This window comes from Botryllus schlosseri, chromosome 8, assembly GCF_051294905.1.
Source record: "Botryllus schlosseri isolate E-star chromosome 8, Bs_hap1, whole genome shotgun sequence".
Lineage (NCBI taxonomy): Eukaryota > Metazoa > Chordata > Ascidiacea > Stolidobranchia > Styelidae > Botryllus > Botryllus schlosseri.
The window spans coordinates 7,998,096-8,018,939 of record NC_137243.1 but is presented as its reverse complement, the minus strand read 5'-3'; the positions used below and the strand labels follow the sequence as shown (position 1 = coordinate 8,018,939).

General features: G+C 40.6%; 1 protein-coding gene across 1 annotated transcript; it reads left to right on the top strand.

Annotated features, from left to right (window-relative positions):
- Positions 1–1,364: 1,364 nt before the first annotated feature.
- On the top strand, positions 1,365–20,671 carry LOC145445060 (uncharacterized). The gene is made up of 14 exons (XM_080323156.1): positions 1,365–2,520; positions 4,666–4,829; positions 6,610–6,777; positions 8,303–8,384; positions 8,478–8,710; positions 11,328–11,450; positions 11,517–11,661; positions 11,724–11,873; positions 15,041–15,197; positions 15,368–16,109; positions 16,780–16,953; positions 17,815–17,959; positions 18,028–18,199; positions 20,260–20,671. Exons 1-14 carry the CDS (start codon positions 1,630–1,632, stop codon positions 20,448–20,450), a joined length of 3,537 nt encoding a protein of 1,178 aa, XP_080179282.1. The 5' UTR covers positions 1,365–1,629; the 3' UTR covers positions 20,451–20,671.
- The last annotated feature ends 173 nt before the right edge of the window (positions 20,672–20,844 follow it).

Below are 20,844 nucleotides of genomic sequence, written 5' to 3'. Positions count from 1 at the left end.
GTAAAATATTATATTAGGATACGAGTACCTGGAGTATAGGCAACGTTTTATCTTTGTGGACATACGAGTATGCGACATAATCCCATGCGACACGCATGTTAAAGTGTCTCTTTTCATTGTGTCGTATGCTCATCGCTCATATGTCGGGTAACCGTAAAAATCTTTTCATTTTTCCGTTAATACGACCAAATGGTAAACATCATTGTTGTCCGAAACATTTTTTCAAGGGTAGCCTATCTAGATACACTGGATACACTAGGTTGGCCTCTTTTTCGGATCTCAAATATATGGTAGCCTTACTATATTTAGGAGGATTGGTTTGAAAGTGGTATTTCAAATTATGGGATTTGGAATGCATAGGAAAGTACCAATAACAATTCCTTCATCTTGCTTATCCTCCGACGCCATGAAATGGAATTCTTTCTTGTTAATTTATTATTGACTACAAGCATTAAATATTCAACTTTTCACTCTGCGGCCAACGGGATATAGGTTGCCCACTTGTGTAGGGTGCCGCCGTAATACATAGTTTTATACTCAATTATGCACCGATCACACCATTCAAATGTACTAGACCTAATGGATCACAGTTAAACCACGACTAGTCGAAATAATGGATAGAGTATACCAATTGCCGATCCTCATAATTTTCCGCGCATGGCAATCGTAATCGCATTGTAAGTGCCAAACAACATTTCAGGTTTATTAAAAATCTTCCCTTGACAGATCAAACTATTTGGAAAGTTGGCATTTGAATCATGCCATTACATCAAATCCGCGTGAAATCGTAATCGTAATAGTGGTCAGACTATATCATTTCATCCGATCATGACACACACAATGTACAATGCGATTAGGGTTGCATTTAAAACAAATGGTGTTTTAAAACACTGTTGTTGTTTTTTAATTGTAAAATTATGCCATAATTGTGTGAATACTTTCTAAAAACATGTTGCATGAGCCTACGGAAAATTACCACCCGAATAGCCGACGTATATCGATATGAGATGGTCGGAACCCTCAAAATAGTCGGTTCAACATTAATAGTACAGATATTTTGTCAAAGGAGCTATATTTACCATATATTTTCAATTGTCAATGTCAATCCAGTATGACATCACAATTGAATATTCGTGACGTCGTGGATTGAAAAACAAATAACAAAAACAATAAAAAACATGTTATAAATTAAGGCCTTGTTTTAAACACGTTTGTTTTAAATTGATTTTTGTTATAAATGCAACCCTAACAAGACACAGTGTGATGTAATAATCAGATAGGATTATGCCGAAACGACTATAGTTACGTTTTTCTAAAATGTCATTTTGACCAAGCGCCCGATTTCAGTTGTTCGACGTTAATATTCATTCAGCTGTCTTTTCTATTTTAGACGTTCTGTCTAGTTCTTTCCATTCGCTTCTTTGAGTATACTCCGTAATCAAGGTTTCTAATTGTTCAGCCTCGTACACGGGAATCTCCTGGGACGCCGCCAGCAAAATCTGCGACAATGAGGGGTCGCGGTTGTGCCGTAAAAAAGACCTATGCCAACAAAATTCGGTGATCCGCTCTGGCATACAGTCTCCGGTGAAAGATACGTGGATTCCGATCGGCGACCAGTACAACGAATGGATGTATCTAGGCCCCAGAGTAGAGCGTCGCTGCACGAAACTGACTGACGTTGAAGGTCCACCGTTCTGGCAACCGAGGGAATGTCAACTGCGTTACAACAAAGAAAACCAACCGCGTAAGAAGCAACAGTTTTGCAACAAATCCAAAGGATATTTCTGCTGCGACAACAGCGTGGAAGTTGGCAATGCGAGTCCGCGTCCTAAGCCGGTGTACATATTCAGCAGAACATTCAACGAAATAGCGTATTATCGTTTCTCTTTGCATAAACATATCAAGGAAAATAGTTGGGAAACAGACCAAGCACCGTGGAGAAAGGGTGGGCGGTTAAACGGGGATCTATCAATGATTACACTCATGTCGGGATACGTTAAAGGCAGATTTCCCGATCCGGTTTACTTCTGCTACCGTAACTTCACCGAATCCGGCGGCCTGATAACAACGTTGCACAAAGTGTCCAAATCGTGGTGCGATGGAATTTGGAGCTTCAATTTCTACGTGTACGGAAGATTCTCGATTGAGAACTCAGCAGACTTCCAAAGACTTGTCGTTGGCAATTTCGACAAAAGTAATTCACACGACAGAATAGCGCTGACAGAAAACGCAATGTTCCCGACGGCATTTGTGATGCACGGTCTTCGCGATTCGGAAAATCCACGCATGTTCACTCATACCGAACGGATAACGCAAAGCAGTTGCGGTAGCATTCCGGAAACGCTTACCAGCAAATCCGGGATAATATCAACGCCGAATTTTCCGAGCAAATACGGTTTGAGGACGATTGGCAATGTCAGGTGCGAGTGGAAAATCATCGGGCCGGTCGGGAGCGTTGTGAAAATTGTGTTGAAGTCAATCGATCTTTCTGGACCGAGGAGAAGTCCAAATTCATTGCAGGTATGCTATATAGTGCAGTGGTTCTCAAACTTTTTGTCCCATCTCACCCTTATCCCTCTCGGTATATCTTACCGCCCCCTGAAAGCCAGAGGTCGAAGTGAATATACTATTCCGGAGTAATGAAATAGATTTTGGGTACACTTCAATCATTTCTACGAGAAAATGTATCAGCAGACGAGCCTCGGCCGAGGTATAACCTATATGTTATACAGCAGGGTGTCAAACATACGGCCCGCGGGCCGCATCCGGCCCGCCAGACGATTTCATCCGACCTGCGAAGTGATTCTCAGTAGATTTAAAAATTCTTATATTATCGAGCACATTTGTAACAAATGTGGATATTTGTCGCAGGAAATACTTCCATTAAATAATCCCTCAAGACAGCAAATGTCGAGCATGTTCATATGCCACATTATAACGACCCGACTATGACGTTGTGGTTTCACTCACTCTAATTCGCGAAGGCAAAAGTGCTCACTGAGTTCAGAGTTTAATGGAAAAGTGGACCAAAAAGTAGTTTTTCACAGAAGCGAAAACACCTATACGGAACCGTTATATGCAGTATAGAAGATGTATTAGTTACAGAAATATATGATTAAAGATCTATGATTGCACTGGTGTGACACTTTTCATCCGATAAAAGTAGCCTACCCGGCTGAAGAGAAACTCGATTTGCGATTAATTAAATTATAATCCAACGTTCGCGTTTACAGTTGATATTTTGTATTCCTCACGGGGCATACGCTGGGCTAACGCAAAATTACGAATACATCAAAGGGAGCATTGAAATATCCCAACTTATGTCGTCGTTAGCGCCACTGTTCTAACGGTACTTGACTGAATTCAACCGGCCAATCATCGTATTTTTGTCAATTCGATTGCTCGCGAATAAAAGTGTTGTGGCTTGCTAGAATAAAACCCCAATGAGCCGTGTATTATCCATACATGCTTGATAGTAAAGTATTGAAGTGAAAAGCATGGGCTCGAGGTAGTATTTTGTACTCTGACCAGTCCGGCCCGCGATCGATTTGAAGCATTGAATCCGGCCCGCGACGCTATTTGAGTTTGACACCCCTGTTCTACAGGGTTGCCATCGACTTGGACCCGAAAATAAGGACAGTCGAAAAATTACATCAGCACTAAAAAGCGTTTTTCTACATAGGCCTACTCTGTGTGAGTTGAAATAGCGGTATTTTCTATGGCATCCAGGTTAATGTCACAATTGCAGATATTGCAATGTGCGAAACACTCGCCCTTCAAGCTTCGTTTGATACTTTTGAATTCTCTCTCATAATCATCACGAATAACGTTTTTACGCTTGCTCATTTAACTAATCAGATTTAGCCTTATTAGTTGCTAAAACTACATGTGCAAATTAATTTAGATAAATTTATCTGACACTTATAGCTTTATTACTTTTTAAGCCAAGTTTCGACTGCACTGCTCCCTTTTTCACTACACAATAGATGCGGCCTTCCCCACAGCTTATTCTGCTGTAGGCTAACTAGCAGAAACCGGGTAGTGCTGTTTACTGCTAAAATGACGTCCGCTGCGTCGACTGCGAAGCTTGGTAGAGCCGAAACTGCTATACCACTCACTGCCGCCCTAGTTATCTCGCCACTTGGAAGTCAAATCATGTGTTATGTACACCACGGGAGCTTTTTTCATTTATGTCATAATATCACGGCGCAGAAGCATAATTTTAGAATATTTTGCAACACGGATACCAGAGGAAAGCGATCGAAGTTCTGTAGTTGTTGAAAATAAGACAAAATAAGGACGCAAGTCGACAACAAGGACATTTCTTAAAAATAAGGACAGGCGAGTTTTCTAAGACCTGATCTTTCATAATAAAGACAAATTTCATGAATAAGGACCGTGTGGCAACCCTGCGGATAGCTGAAAACTCGCTATGAAGACCAAATTCCGCCAGATGAAAATGCAATCGAGTCGATCGCATCAGCGCAAATTTCCATAGATCGAAAATTAAGCTTCGCAAAATGCTGAAATAAAAGTCCAAATTTTGTCACCTCCCGAGATCCCCCTTTAGTCTCGCCAAATCGCTCATTTTGAGAACCACTGCAACAATGAAACGATTCTTGATTTTCTCTATTATATTTGGGCTTTCAACACGATCATTTCAAGTTCAGGCCCTTTCAAGGTAGACACACATCTGGTTTTAACTTTAACGCCGCTTGCCGTTACGATCAACTCGAAATTCACGGGTACGGAAACTTTTGCGGAAAGACCAGGCCACCCGCATTTTACACCGTCACGAACGAAATCAATCTCACATTCTTCGGGAGATGGTGGGTATAAAAATACAAGGACAAGCTATCGCTGAAGCAGAGGCGGCCAAAGTACTAACCGAGACACCGTAAACTTCTAGATGTATAAACAGTTGGTTCGTGGTACAAAACTTGAAGATAGCTTTCAATACAACATCCATTGTAGTAAAATATGCAAATTAGCCGCCAAAACCGACTGTTACGACGATTACCAAGCAAGCGCTTCGGCAATTGGCCAACATTTAAGTGAGAACCCTTCTTGTGCTCAAAACTATTATGACCAAATGTTTACTGTCATTGCGCGAGGCAGATCCTTGTTTCATTTGAAAGCCCTAGAATCAACAATCATCCAATTGACCAAGCCTATTTTCTGTAGACAAAAAGATTTTCTGTATAGCTTACAAATTTCCCACTAGTGCGTTCTAATTCGTGTTTTGTTATTGTTTAGTTTCAAATTGCTATGTTACTGGTGGTTGCCAGTAAACTCGGCCCTCGGTCACTTCGGCCGTCGGTGAATTCGGTCCTCGGTGAATTCGGCCCTCGGTAAATTCGGCCAGGGCCAGAGTAACAACAACAGTTACAATACCATTATCTAACCTGAACCCTAACCCTAATCCTAACCTAACCCTAATCTAATCCTAATCCTAACCTAACCTAACCCTAACCCTAATCCTAACCTAGCCCTAATCCTAACCTAGCCCTAATCCTAACCTAACCTAGCCCTAATCCTAACCCTAACCTAACCCTAATCCTAACCCTAACGCTAATCCTAACCCTAAACCTAACCCCTAACCTCCAAATCACTTGATAATATTATAATTGTGTAATATAATACACATTATTAGTTCGTAATACAATTTCACACAATGTTCTTCGAGGGCCGAATATACCGATTGAATTCGGCTGTCGGTAAATTCGGCCCCGTAAACATCGGCATTATATATATATTTATACGCATACCCTGTTCTCCAAATCACTTGATAATAATATAATTATGAAATTAATTCCCATTAATAGTTGGTAATACATTTTTATTAAAAATTCTCCGAGGGCAGAATTGACCGAGTAACCAGTGAATTGACCGGTGAATTCGGCCGTCGGTAAATTCGGTCCCCGTGAATATCCGCGCTATCTCCCGTGATTACGCGATCTACGCATACCCTGACATCCAAATCACTTAATAATAGTATAATTATGTAATTAATTCATGTTAACGGTTGGTAATACATTTTAATACAATATTCTCGGTGGGCCGAATTTACCTGGGCCGAATTTACTTTGGGGCGAGTTTACTGGCAACCATTACTAGTACCGTACCGTACACTTCAAGTTTGTTATTGTTGCCATTGTTACATTGCGGACTTCATGGTATGTAATTTCTGATTGTTGCGTCATACTTCGCCTTTCTGGTTTTGCTTTTCATTCTGTTTAAATCCCTTCAGTGTGCCGTTAACTCTTGAAAAGAGGCACCCGAAAAGTCTTCGAGTTGAATAAATATTTTACTACAATGGATGTTGTATTGAAAAATAGATGTATAGTGATTTCCAGAGCATGCCAAAATACTTGAAGTATAAGTAGAAAATTTGAGGCTTTGCAAGTAGCCTACTCAAGTATAAGGAAATTCAAAAACCACTTTATACTTCACAAAATTCAAAGTGTACAAAAGTATGTATAGTTTTTCTTTAGTACCCGTTAAGCATAGAAGAGAAAGTAGTCAAAAGCATATCCACTTTTCTAAACTGACCATACCTCCGACGGAATAGTTTCAGCACTCCGCATATATAATTCTACTTTATTCCAGGGGAAGTACGGGCAGAGGGTTTGCTTTGTTTTATGAGATAATAGAGCCGAGATATCAGCTTCGTGAAATACGTCCTAATCAGGCAAGCGACTCCTTTTCGTGGACCTCGGCAAACGCAACGTGCTTTCAAAACGGGAAAGGTTTATGCAGAGCAAACGAAATTTGCCTGTAAGTTTTCATCAATTCGTTTTCATGCCAGTCACGCAGTCTGTTATCTTCAGACACGGAGGAAAATATATGAGTATGATCTACACCAGGTGTGTCAAACACACGACCCTCGTACCGCATCCAGTCCGCCACATGAATAAATCCGGCCCGCGAAGCAGTTCTGTATAAACGAAAAATATTTGTATTATATATCACATTTATAGGAGAAGTTGAGATTTTTAATAATATCAACTTTCACGTTAATAATTCCTCAAGACAGGAACATGTTGACCATGTACAATGTACATTGTAGATACGTCACATTGGGACTATCTAGCGGCACATTACGGTGTCTAAGTTTAGAGGTAAACTTTTATCTTCCTCACAACACACACGCAGGGCCAACGCCACGTCACGACTAACATAACGGGGGAATATAGAAATATGTCAATTCATATCGTCGTGACTAGCAGGCAACTGCTTTAACGGGTTTATACATGTATTGTATATGCAATCGCACTATGATCGTGCTTATATCACTGTCGTATTCATATGTTGCAAGAATAGAGTCCCTATACCTTCCGTAAGATTTTATATTATGTTAAGGCTTCATAATGAATGATTCCAGTGAAAAACAAAGGCCTGAATTTGAGGGTAACATTTTTGCAGGGGTGTAATGACTCGAGTCATAACTCGACTCGAGTCCGACTCGAGTCACAATTTTCTGATGACTCGACTTGACTCAAGTCATTTTCTCAGAATACCGAAATGACTCGACTCGACTCGAGTCGGTCTGTGTATCGACTCGATTTGGACTCGAGTCATTGCGCATGACTCGAACCAAGTCATATGACTCGAGACTCAGACGGCCAAGACCGACATTGCATCGTAATTTCGAAGAATAGTAAAGTAACTAAAATATTGGGATTTCGTCTATTGATACCGGTACTTTAAAATGCGACCAGAAGCTGCTAAAAGCGAGGAAAATTGGTATATTATAAAAGCGAACTATTCGATATCACCAAACAGAGTTATAAAAAGTGGGTCTAACAAGACTTTAAATGGAAATCTAGAAGTCAACACAATTACTTGGACTCGGACTCGAGTTATAATATTATGACTTGGACTCAACCCTCTGCTCGCTGACTAGGACTCGGACTTGAATCGGTGGTGAATTGAAAATGACCCGACTTGACTCGAGTCAAAACTATAAAAGTGAGATTGACTTGTGACTCGGAGCTTTGTTACTTGGTTACAACCCTGCATTTTTGCATCATTTGACTGGGGCGGCCTGCGAGCGATGAAAAGGTTTCAAGTTTTCGCGAATTCAATAATTCTAATTTTAATCTAATTTGGAAAATGTGAACCTATAATTACAATTATATTCTAATTCTACTTTGCAAAACACGGTGTTCTAATTCTAATTCTAGTCTAATTTGAAAAAATGCGTGGAAAAGTTCAAAAGTTTTTAGTTCTCCAATTCTGCCTGCATATGGTTACACCGGTGCGTGTGTAATGTGCATTAATGTTATACTTTCAATTTAAGATCGAATTCGAGGCCCTTTTATGGCGCGAAACAGGGTGATCAGTGGGCGCCGATTGGAGATCAATTCAATGATTGGATACAGGTGAGGATGAATGATCCTATCTGACACTTGTGATGTACCTAGTAGGTAGAAGGTACCTAGTAGGTACCTTCGTTATCGACGACTCTGTTCCAGATTGGACGCGGCAACGTCGAAATCTGCCGCCGTCACAACGCCGTATTGGGTCCGCCCGAATGGGGAATTGATGTCGAAAGCTGCCCTGCAGTTGACTTTACGAGGCCGTGTCCATTAAGGAAATTCGCCTACTGCTGCGACTATTCGACGGCGATGCCTGATAAATTGGGCGACGACGGAATGGTCACAATAAACGTTTTAAAGACAGAACGGAGCGGTGTGCCGTTTTACAAGTGAGAGCGCATTCTTATCGAAAAGAGTGTGTTTTCCACCCGCTTACCACCCCTGATATACGGGTGTGAATATACAACCCTGGTCATCTCATCCGTGTAAGCCAGGGGTGGGTAAATCGTTTTTCGCCGCGGCCGATTGAAAGCAGAGCGTACATTGGCGGGTCAAGTCAAACATTATAACTATATTCTGCGGCGTAATGATTGTATTTCTAAATTGAAAGTAGTGAATTACATTGTTAATACATAGTGCTCAGTGGATGTATTGATGTTAGGCAATGAGAAAGTGGCGGTTTATTAACAAAAATACTATTTATTCGCAGGCATAATTCAAAACATTGGTAGACTTTATTCATTTTAAACTCTTTTTATTTAGGATACTACAAAGCTTGTCTTAAGCGCTGCCTCCCGGTCAGTGTATATACCTTGGTGAAAGAGCCTTTTGTTGTTAATGGAACCTAGCAGTGCTGCCGAAATTTGCCCTCCCTTAGCCGAGTGTCTGTCTTCGTGTTTTTTTGCTATAATACCAACTTAAATTATTCTCCACGGCGACCTGCCCGCAACAAACTAAAAGTACAGCCCCACCCCTGACTCCCGTTAACAAATACTTAGTGCTCCGAATCTTCTTGGAATTTCGGTCGTCGGCCGCACCTTTCATTTTTTTAATATACCCGCTCGTTCATCGTGTCATCACGAGCACTGATTGACTTGTTTTACGAATCAGAGATTTGGAAACGTATCATGTAGCAATTTGAAGCACGGGGTCTGTAAATGGGACACTGGCTACAAAAAAAGGTTTGAACGAAACTATATGGAAAAAACTGACTTTTTGTGACTTCAATTGTCACGGCAAATTTTACTTTGAATCTCTATTACTCGTATTACGTACGTAAGTCACGTAGTTGCGTCAAATAAATAAACAGGCCTAATAGTGAACAAATGACGGGTTCAAAGCTTTTGATTTTAGTTCGCGGATTAACATTCAAAAGTATGTTTTATGTTAGGAATTCTCGATAGCTTTTCGCGGGCCACTCGAAATCGCGTCGCGGGCCGCACTTTGCTCAGGTCTGGTGTAAGCGGTGTCTTGTAAAAGCCTGGAAGTGGGCCGTGCTACAAGTCGGTAGGTACGGAATAAAAATGAAGAAAATTGTCTTGGTGTAAATGGCCAATTGGCCATAGTAGTCGAAAAACGCCTTGAATACTTCAAAACAAACAAACAAACAAAAACAACGCCGGTCATCTTTTTCGTATGACTTTACTTCACTTGACTCGAGTCACTTTGCAAAAATGACTTGACTTGACTCGACGTTTTAGAAATGCGGATTGACTGGTGACTCGAAGCAAAATTTACGAGTCAATTTCAAGTCATCAAGGGATCAACTAAATCACTCGATGAGTGTGCGTTTTATCGAACCTCCATCGTTATATCACAAATAAATTGACCGCAAACGCAGTGATCGAAGATTACAGCTTACGCTGTCGTAAACTATAGTAAAGTAATATAATATCAATATATATCTCTCTTATATAAACTGCTTTTAACCGGCCCTCTTGTGTGATTTAAAATTAAATCGAACGAATATCATTTATTCGTATACATTATAGGCTAGCCTACTCATCAACAATTGGAGCAGGCTGAAATTGTATATCATGGATTTGTAGGTGGGTAGTTTATTGTATCATATCATATCAATTTTTTCATCTTTCTGAGGTCTTGTATTTTGACTGATAATTACAGACTGGAGATATACCGTTACTTGCGTAGTTTAGCAGTTCTACGTATGCGCGAGCGATACAACGTCTTTTTGGGGGTATATTCAACTCCATATTCGACTCGATTCAAAATTATGGAGACTCAATCTGTATTTCAAACAGCTAGCAAAATGCAACGACTATGAAATATGCATCGTACTTTGAAAATTCAATTTGACTTGACTATAGTGAATTGACTCGAGTCAAAATGTGCAATGACTCGAGTTGACTTGTGACTCGAAGGTAGCGACATGATCCCAACACTACTCGCCATGGCGTTAGAACGCAAGTAGAACTAGAAGTAACGACATCAATTTCTATTCGATTACAAGTCGAGGTAGAGATTTCATAGAGATATCAAACCTACTGCAAGTGGACTGAAATGGCCAAGTATACTCAGGTAAGCAGGTTCAAAAAAATAAATATTTTGTTCGGCATGTATTTGTTATGTAATGGGGATGACTACTTTCGTAATTGCAACATGTGTAATCGTGTATCCGTGACTACAACGCAGAATCACAAATGACACTAGACGTATGCAGAATCTTCGAAAATAGTATTCAGTTACCGGTATACAGCGGCCATTTCACGCGGTTCTTATGACGATTTCATTCGCAACAGGGATGTAAACTTATCCCCAAACTACTGCCTACTTTTGACTTTTGCGAAAAATTGTTCAAGTAGGAGTAGGAGTTGGAGTAGTATATAAAAACCACTTGAGTAAGTAATCAAATAGGCAAAATGTACTTGAGTTCTTCAAAAAAATGTAAAACTTCGTTGCTGACCAGCACCTCTTGTTATTTTACATGCGTTAGGATTTATTCTAATCTATCGACACACTATTAATAAACTGATGGCCTGTATTTAGATTCATTCGGAAGTTCATTGACAACTCACAATCCTTTGACTCAGCACGGATATGGAGGATGGACGGAGCTGTCAAACAAGGTGAAATAACGGCTTTCTCATTTCGCAGTCAGCGCTCCGAAAAGTGAGATCTCCTATTAAGGCAATTTAGAGTTCAGAAGACCACTCGGAGGATTCACGTATTTTTCAGATTCAACAAGGTCTTGTTTTTCTGTTCAATGACCGTCATACCGTCTATTGGTGGGATTCGAATGGCCTTCGCCATAAGTTTAGAGCCGTGTCAAGAGAAGGGATGGAAGTACCTTTTCCATCTATACGCGATGAGTGAACCAGCAGTAAGTAGACGCAAAACATCCATTCAAGCCTCCCGAATTAATTCGTTACGTTTCTCCGTAAGGTTGCATCGGTAAAACTTTACGTGGGCGTGCGGAACGTGAGGCCTTTTCATACTATGGTGCATAGAAACGGATTTACCCCGGGATTTCGAAATGACAGAGGCTTCATCGTTTACGCCGCCAGGGCGTTTATGCAAAGCAGACCTGATCAGGTGCGTACCGAAATTTCGTACTGAGATGCTCAAATATGTCACGGAATAAACACCGTGAGTATTCCGTACCGTAGCCTACTCATGTATGGATCTTACCGATCATGTACAATGGACAAACCAGAATTATTACAACAAAGAAATGTATTATAGCGTATATTCATTGACAAGCTATAAGTTTTGGCACTGACAATCAGTGATTTCATGACATATCATTATTATTGCAGGCAGCGACTATACCAAGGTAGAACAATTCTAATTATATATGTTAAAATATGCGATTTTATATGTGTTAAAAATGCGTTTTGCTCTTTGGCATTCAGGGTATGGGGGTCACGGTCAGTATAGGCCTAACGAAGTAAATATATATACTTCTGTTTTTCAAGTAGGCCTACTCAGATGTAAGATTTTTATACTTGCCCTGTACTTTCTGCATCAGCTTTAATTTTGTACACTATTCTTAAACAGTTTTAGGGAGGAAAATTAGTTCTTTTTCACATATGCATCGTTCCATGTTAAAAGTTGTCGCACGATCAGCAAGTGATAAATCTGGGTCGTGGTGTCCCAAGCTATATTCCCTCTAATTTTTCACGACTCTGCGCAAACACGGCAACTTACTGCGCAGGCCCTTTGACAACAGTGCGCAACCAGGCCCCTATAGGCTGATAAAACGAACTTCTGGGGGGCTTGGCCCCCCAGACCCCCCTAGCCCCATGCGCCTTTTGCCGGTACTTAACATCGACATTGGGTGCCCGTTCATATGGTTACTTCGTCTAAACGCGCGAAGCGCGAAAGATTTATATCATTCAAGATTTAATCGGTCAATATGATCGGGAATTGCATATATATTTCTATCAATTTGGGTATAATGACTTCGTTACATGATGCTATTTCGCGACCTCCTTTCTGCTATGTCAAAAGATATTGAAATCGCCCAAACCTACTAAACTATAATGACGTACACGATTTCAAATTGGTATTTCTTTACTGGCAAATAATGCTCCCTCGATATGGCATTTGTTTTGTTGTGGGACTCGGATCGCGAGGACAGGAGCATTTAGCGCCAGCCGTTAGGCGCCTATGGACAATTAAACATATATGTATAATTATATATAAATCGAAGTTTTCGGTTAACACAAGGGCAGTCCTTTTCGGCCAAGGTACTCTCGCTGCTGATCGTTCTGGCGCATATCTCCGAGTCGTATGTTACATAGTCTATAACTTCACATGTCTTGGTGCGTCGTGGCGCGGTAATGGCCGACGCCCAAGTTCCCATTTCTATAAATGATGCGTATTTTTTATTGGGGAAAGGGTACGCAATAATCAAGATATTTGACAAAAATAAATGGCGCATGGCACGAAAATTTTTTTGAAAAGTTAAAAGAAATACACCATGATTTATGTTAATTCACGAAATAATTTTGGGTTCCCTTCGAGCGTGGTCCCTCAAATTGGAGGATTCCGGTCCTGAGTAAATCTTACGCAGGGTTTATGCCACGCGGAGAAGACTATTCGTTAGTTTCTCGCAGAGTTACTTCAAGCTAGCCCAACTTTGGTAAACAATGTTATTTTGCCATTCCCAGAAAATAATGCGCTATTGAAATGATATCAGTATCGCTCACGCGTACGAGACCATACTTAAAGAAAAAATCTATTTCGTGAGGTGCCCGTGATTGCAAATTCTCATTTATTCACGGAGTGCAATATTTACCCTTGCGGGCCGCACTTGTACCTTCGTTTCAGACTTCAGCGATAACACTATTTGCCCCTGGCAATGTTCCCTCTATTTTTTCACGAGTCTGCGGGCCTGCGCAGCCCCTTGGACAACAGTGCGCAACGATTAAAAAAACATCACTTCGGATTTTCTGTGCGCAGCTTAGATTTTCTGTGCGCAGAGACCGTTTCAGCACTGCGCATTTGCGCACGTGCGCAGCTTAGAGGGAACATTGGTCCCAAGTTACTTTTTCTAGCTGTATAGTTGCTCGAGTATACTTTTGGAATCTCATATTTTGTGTATATACTAGGGATGGTGTGAACCTCTGAAAGGTTCAGGTTCGTGTGAACGCGAACCTTTTTGAAAGGTTCTGTGTGAACGCGAACGTGAACCTCATGACCTCACGTGACGTCATATTGCTAATTCTAACCCTACATTTCAGTGAAGTGATGGCCTATATTAATGTACACGATAGCTAGCGACGACTCGGACCACATAATGCCACAATGCTGAAGTACATATTGACGTTTTAAACGACGCCAAATGTATCTACTGAGCAATCAAATGATATAGTAATCCCATAAAATCAATATCTTCCGTCGCTTTGCTAACAATTTCGACGAGGACTTGCAAGGGAACATTATAAGCTTACGCCTTAACGGTATAGGCCAGGCCGGATAACGTCTGCTACGTTGATATTAAGCAGAGTGTAAAATGGGATTCTTTACTTGCTACCGATATTACCCCATTTACAAGTTATACAGCTGTAGCCAACACCCTAATCTCACGGATTTGGTTTTATGATACAATATACAAATGAAGTCAAGATTGACCCCGTTCGCCAGCTACATTTTTTACATCAGACTACGATATCAATTTGTTTGATTGGTTGAATAGCCATCCTTCGCTGACTACCTACATATGTAGTGTATTTCGCTCACGATGCTTTGTGATTGCGATTCAAGCTCACAGCAAAAAGTCACTAAATATTCGACTTAACTTTTGTAACAAAGCTCAAGTAAAATATTTGAGATTGTCAAGGTGAATACTCGTTTAGTGTTGATTTTTTATGCTGCCAGCGCCAGGCATATAGCGGACCACAGTTTCAATGCAATCAATTTCAACCAAAGATGTTATAATGACGTGAAAAATTGTAATATATGAAAAAGGTTCACAGTGCAGAACCTACCAAGGTTCGTTTGTGAACGTGAACCTCTAAATTTCCGAGGTTCACACACAGAACGCGAACGTGAACCTCACGTTCACACCATCCCTAGTATATACCATAAATTCAGTTAATTCTGAGCTGACATTGAAAAACGCAACTTCAATATGCTCTTATATATACCTGATAGCAGCATCAGCGACTATAATTTGACAATTGGTATCATGGGCAGTTGTGTCTCAACGCAACTAATCTGAATACATTGATTGATACCATGCCTAAATGTAACAGGATATACGTTCAATGAAACGCGAGGAGGCATGCAGCGAATCGACAGTGACAATCGAAGCTCCTGCTACTTTACAATCGCCAGGATATCCCAAATCATACGGACCAAACGCATTGTGCAGGTGGCTGGTTACGATGCCTCAAGAAGCAAAGCGAAATGGTAAGTTTCGATTTAGCGAAAAAGTCCAATCCCAATAGCACTTTTCTATTTACAGCCCTTTGAACGAATCTAGAAATCTTGCTCGGGATATACATTACAATTATAGATATTTTTGTTTTACACGATCGATTCTACATTACACTGTTTTAATGCTACTCAATCTATTTCAGGCGGACGTCTGAAGCTCACGATAGAAGAACTAAGCTTGGAAGATCCGGTAGACGTTTTAAATATCAAAGAAATCGATTCTAAATCCGGAGCTAACGACACGAAAGGGCGAGATTTTTCCGGAACAGTCTCGCACTTATCCATGATAACAGATCAATCTTTTCTACTGCAATTCACTAGTGATAGTTCTGTGTCCGGGAAGGGGTTTAGAATAGGAGCTGAAGTACTGAATGTGTTGTGCGGTGGAGTCGTCGAGCAAGACGGTTATGTAATAAGCTATTCAGACACTCCTGAAAAAGAAAGATGCGTATGGACCATACGTTCACCGCCTGGTTATAGCATTGAGGTTGAATTTGTCAGTTTCGATCTCATCAGGGATGTTGATTGCACGAAACGGGTTGAAATCTCTTACGGCGAAGAACGAAAAATGTTTTGCGGCGGCAAGTTACCTCCGAAGCGTGTAATAACTCACAGCGGCATCGTAAAAGTTACGTTTCTATCCACATCGACTCTCCCTTCGAAAGGAAAAGGTTTTACTTCGAAAATTCGTTTTCGTCGACGACAACAGCCCGCGATTCCGACTTCAAAGATTCAGTGCGGAATTCAAAGCGTACCGTTTCCTACCGGTGCCGCTGTCTCTGAAAAGATTGTGAATGGGAACGTGGCGGCGAAGGGTAACTTTCCGTGGCTGGTGATGATTGCAAAACCGCAAGTAACCTGCGGTGGAACTTTGATAAACGAAAGGTAAGATGGATAGTTACACCGATATTTAAACATTCATTCACTGTGTTACCAAAGTCGTCTTGCTGTAGGTATATAGCCGTTTTCTTGCAGCCTCATGTTCAACAATTACCATATTTATTTTATTGTGATATGCATATACTTCAATAATTCCTCTGTCACAAAAGATTTCATTTGGATTGGATTGGATTGTAAAACAGATCATAACTTTACAGTTTACACTGAAGCCGGACGTGTGTAACTCATTCCATGATATTTAGCCTACACATTTACCGCCGAAGTTATCTTATTGTTTATTCATCTTTATATGTAGGCTACAGCTGTGATCTTCAACGTTATTTGGGGTGGTCATTGTTATGGACTCAAGCGAGCTATGGCGAGAGGTCAGCACCTTCGTTACCGTCACCCGTAGGATATAAACCACTGCTCTAGTGTGAAAAGTTTTCCACGCACCCTTGTATACCGTTTCGTCAGTGATATCTAGATATCTAGATATCCCTGCGTTTCGTACTGGTACACCCTAATGCCCTATACGCTGCAGTGTGCAGTGTGCATATGCAATTGTGCATATTGTGCATGTACAGGCACACTAGTTAAAGAGCACTGGGCACTGTACCAGAATATATTCATTAGATATGTTTAACCATTATATAGCGATCCAATTTTGCTTCAGGTTTGTCTTAACAGCTACTCATTGCTTCATTTCTCAATACGACTCGGGGCTGGGTATGATGAGTTTACGAACGCCACTCAACAGATATACTATCATCGCCGGTAGATATAGAAGCAACGCACCGTCGCCGGGTGAACAAAAGTTCAATGTTTCGGCGATACATGTGCACGGAGGGTAAATTTCGGCAGTGTTCCTTCAATATCTAAGTGTCTGACGCAGGGATATATGAGAGTTCCATATGTCACTGGTCAGATGTTAGGCCGATTTGGTTATAATTTATCCTCATTTTTGCGACTAACATATTGACTAATGCATGACACTACAAATTGGTGCAATTTGCTAATATCTATTCGGCTATACCGTGACACGTGCGCTATTTCGCCAAGTCATTGCGACAAATTCATTTTAAAAAACGCAATACCATTTCCCTAACCACTCTCTACTTTGCAAAATCTAAAAGGAAAATAGTTTTGTCTGAAAATTGTAAGTGTGGAAGTAGTCAGAAACACATAACAACTTGAATAAGAAGTGAACGTATCCAAAACCTACTTCGGTACTTCAAAAAGGTAAAAATGCTCCGTTGCTGGCCACCTCTGCCTAAGTGTAATATATATTGGTCGGAGTTATACTTGTAGGCTTACCATATTTTGGAAATCTATAAAAGGGGACACTTCTTCAGAAATCCTAGGCTTGCAAAACCGGAGAAGAATTCTCAAAACAGGTGAATTTATCCCACTTTCTGATCGGTTGACTAAAAAAAAAAAAAGGTCTTCTCTCCGCTCAGAGCTCAAAATACCGTTTTTCTCTCCGCATTGCTAGGTGGTTGACTAAAAATAAAAAAAGGCCATCTTTCCGCTCAGAGCTCAAATCACTGTTTTTCACTCCGAAATACCCGCCGGCCTTAAAAAGCGGGACGTTTGACTGACTGGTCGGGACGCCGGGACAAGACGTTAAAAAGCGGGACTGTCCCGCCTAAAACGGGACGTATGGTAAGCCTAAATACTTGGCGTCTGATAAAAATTGTTCCGCTTACAGATTCCAAAGATTCGCAGCTCGTTGGGTCAACCAGATCGGGTCGCCTTTCTTCGCCGTATTTCCTTACAACGATATAACCCTCGCTAAACTAAGTCGCGATGCGATATTCAGCCACTCTGTTTCGCCGGCGTGCCTTCCAACACAGGTAGCATCAAAGCAGATTATTATCTTGATGACACTCATGCCGTTAATGTTAATGTTTCGCATGATTAGGATGCCCAGGCGGGAGACTTTTGCTACGTCGCAGGCTGGGGTTCGCTTAGCCCTAAAAATGTGGCAATCGCCACGGTGCTGAATTACGCCAAGGTTCCCATTCTGGACAGTACAATCTGCGGAAAGTGGGAGGAAATGAAAGGAACTGTGATGGAAAATGTTCTTTGCGCCGGTAAGAAGCATATCTATTTATATACACGAGTGATTTTCAATTCATTAATGAATAGCAATAGTTATTGAACAGATCTATGGATGGCTAAAGTGCACTAATATTCCGAGCCTTATATAGGACCTATTATGCTGTATGGCTGTATCCCGGGATTGATATGGCTTTAATCTGTTTTTATATTTCAATCCCTTATGCTTTTCGAATATAATCCACTAATGTCGACTATTTCTAAATCAGCTATATCAAGGCTTTGTGACGAAGTGGTGTGATGGGAAAATGAATTCTCCATCTATTTCTGTCTGTCTGCTTTCGTGTAGCATCATGAGATGATGTTCATTCGCAATTAGCCTAACAGGGGTGGTCAGTGACGCAGTACCTCTACTCTTTCGAAATACTCAAGTAGGTTTTGCCTATGACTATACTGAATCGGTTGTTTTCGGGGACTATTTCCACTTCACAGTTAGTCAAAATTACCTACTCTTTAGACTTTGGATCTTGTAAAGTATATAGTAGTTTTGGCGCATGTTGTAATTATACCTTCATGAGTAAATTCGTCATGCCAACTGGGCAGAAATGAACCTGCACCACGGTAACGGAATACATTCCATATATTATCATTGTAATGCGAATAATCATATTGTGTTAGTTGCGAAAATGAAGCCTGTAATTTTTAAAGTCAGATCTCAACCGCTACAAGTAGGCGAACCTTAAATAAATCTAATTTTTGAAACCAATTACTTGAGTAGGCTACCTTTCATATCTTTATTTTCTACCTTTCCTTGAAGTAGTTTGCCATGTCTTAGAAATTGTTACTTCGACGTGTACTTGAGCAGAAAAATCACGTTATTTATATTTTAACTTATTCGGAGCACCAATGACTTCTTTGACCACCCCTAGGAAGGAACGAAGGAACATCTAAAAAACTACTCCTATTCATAGAAACTAATGATCCAAAACCCCCGAATCAAGGTTCTGAAATACCTACCGGATTCCAGGAAGCTTCCGAGTCACGAGTCAATCTCACTTTTATAGTTTTGACTCGAGCCTAGTCGAAACATTTTCAATTCACCACCGAGTCAAGTCCAAGTCCAAGTCAGTGAGCAACGGGTCGAGTACGAGTCATAGTATTGTGACTCTAGTCCGAGTCCAAGTAATTGTGTTGATTGTTCAGTTTCGAGTTGAAGTCTTGTGAAACCCACTTTCTACAACTCGGCTTGGTAATATCGAGTGCTTCGCATTCATAATATAATAATTTTCCTCACTTTTGACAGTTTCTGGTCGGATTTTTAAGTAGACTATCGGTGCTGATAGACGAAATACCAATAGTGTGGTAACTTTACTATTCTTCGAAATTACAATTAAATGCCTGTCATGCTAGTTCGAGTGTTGAGTCATATGACTTCTGACTTGGTCCTAGTCATCCACAATGACTATAGTATAAGTCGAGTCACCAAAGAATCGCGACTGGAGTTGAGTCATTACAACTATAGGGTTGCATTTAAAACAAATGGTGTTTTAAACAAATGTCTTTTCGAAAAAAACATAAAATTGTTTTTTTTTCAAACGTTTTCTAATTATCCCGTAATTGTGTAAATACATCCGAAAAATGTAGTATGAGCCTACGGACGATTTGCACCCAAAATAGTCGACGTATACGATTTCGGGTGGCTGGAATGGAACTCTCGAAATTGTCGTCAGTTCAACAGTTTTGCGTGTAGATATAGATCATTGGTACGGAATGGGTGTTCTGATGATGATGACCGCCGACAGTAAAAATGCTGCATAACGATGTAGTCCTGGTTAAAGATATTTTTGGTCTGTTTATGACAGTGATCGGAAGCCCGTTTCGTCGAAGGAGCCATATTTACCCTATATTTTTATTGTCAATACCAATCCAATGTGACGCCACAATTAAATATTCATGACGTCCTGACTAAAAAAAAATTAGTAATTTTATTTTTGCTTTAAATGCAGCCCTAATTACAACCCTGCCTGGTTCAAGTAATTCCTAAATTCGGATCCTGTATACGGTTCTGAACTTAAAAACCAAAATTTCCTCACAGGTTTCGTAAATGGAGGAGGAGACTTTTGCTGGGGTGATTCCGGCGGATCCTTGGTGTGTCGAGGAAAATATGGAAACTTTTACATCAACGGAATCGTGAGTTGGAGCAGGGAGTGCGCGGGTACGAGGACTCCCGGGATGTATACCAGAGTGTGGAACTTTGTGGACTGGATACGAAATGAAATTTCCTAATCCAAAGTCATTTCGTGGTTTTCCATGTTTACCACGTATATTAATCTATACGTATTCTCGTATTTTTAATTTTGTATTATACAGTGTGTACGTCATAACTGGTGATACATATTGTCGTTTACCAAAGTTTTGAAGTTTCGCATTGTAGCTGGCGGTGATGCCTGATGAGCGTCAGCTCGAAAAGCTTCTGGTAATAAATATGAATATATCATTCAAATGTATTCTGAGGTTCTGTACTCCTAAACAGCGGTATTAATCTTGGAGCATTTAAATATCAGATATGCCGTTGATCTGTGCATATGGCTTGGGAACTGATTACATATATTATAGCAATATTATCCATTGCCTCTGTTCTGAATGACTATATTTTCCTACGTACGGGCATGGTAAATCG

What these genes read in the sequence shown, in the direction of transcription:
- LOC145445060 (XM_080323156.1), top strand. Translation starts at nt 1,630, where the DNA reads ATGTATCTAGGCCCCAGAGTAGAGCGTCGCTGCACGAAACTGACTGAC. An exon ending in GAAGTCCAAATTCATTGCAG is followed by an intron (nt 2,521 to 4,665) that starts GTATGCTATATA and finishes GATCATTTCAAG; the next exon opens with TTCAGGCCCTTTCAAGGTAG. An exon ending in AGAGCAAACGAAATTTGCCT is followed by an intron (nt 6,778 to 8,302) that starts GTAAGTTTTCAT and finishes TTTCAATTTAAG; the next exon opens with ATCGAATTCGAGGCCCTTTT.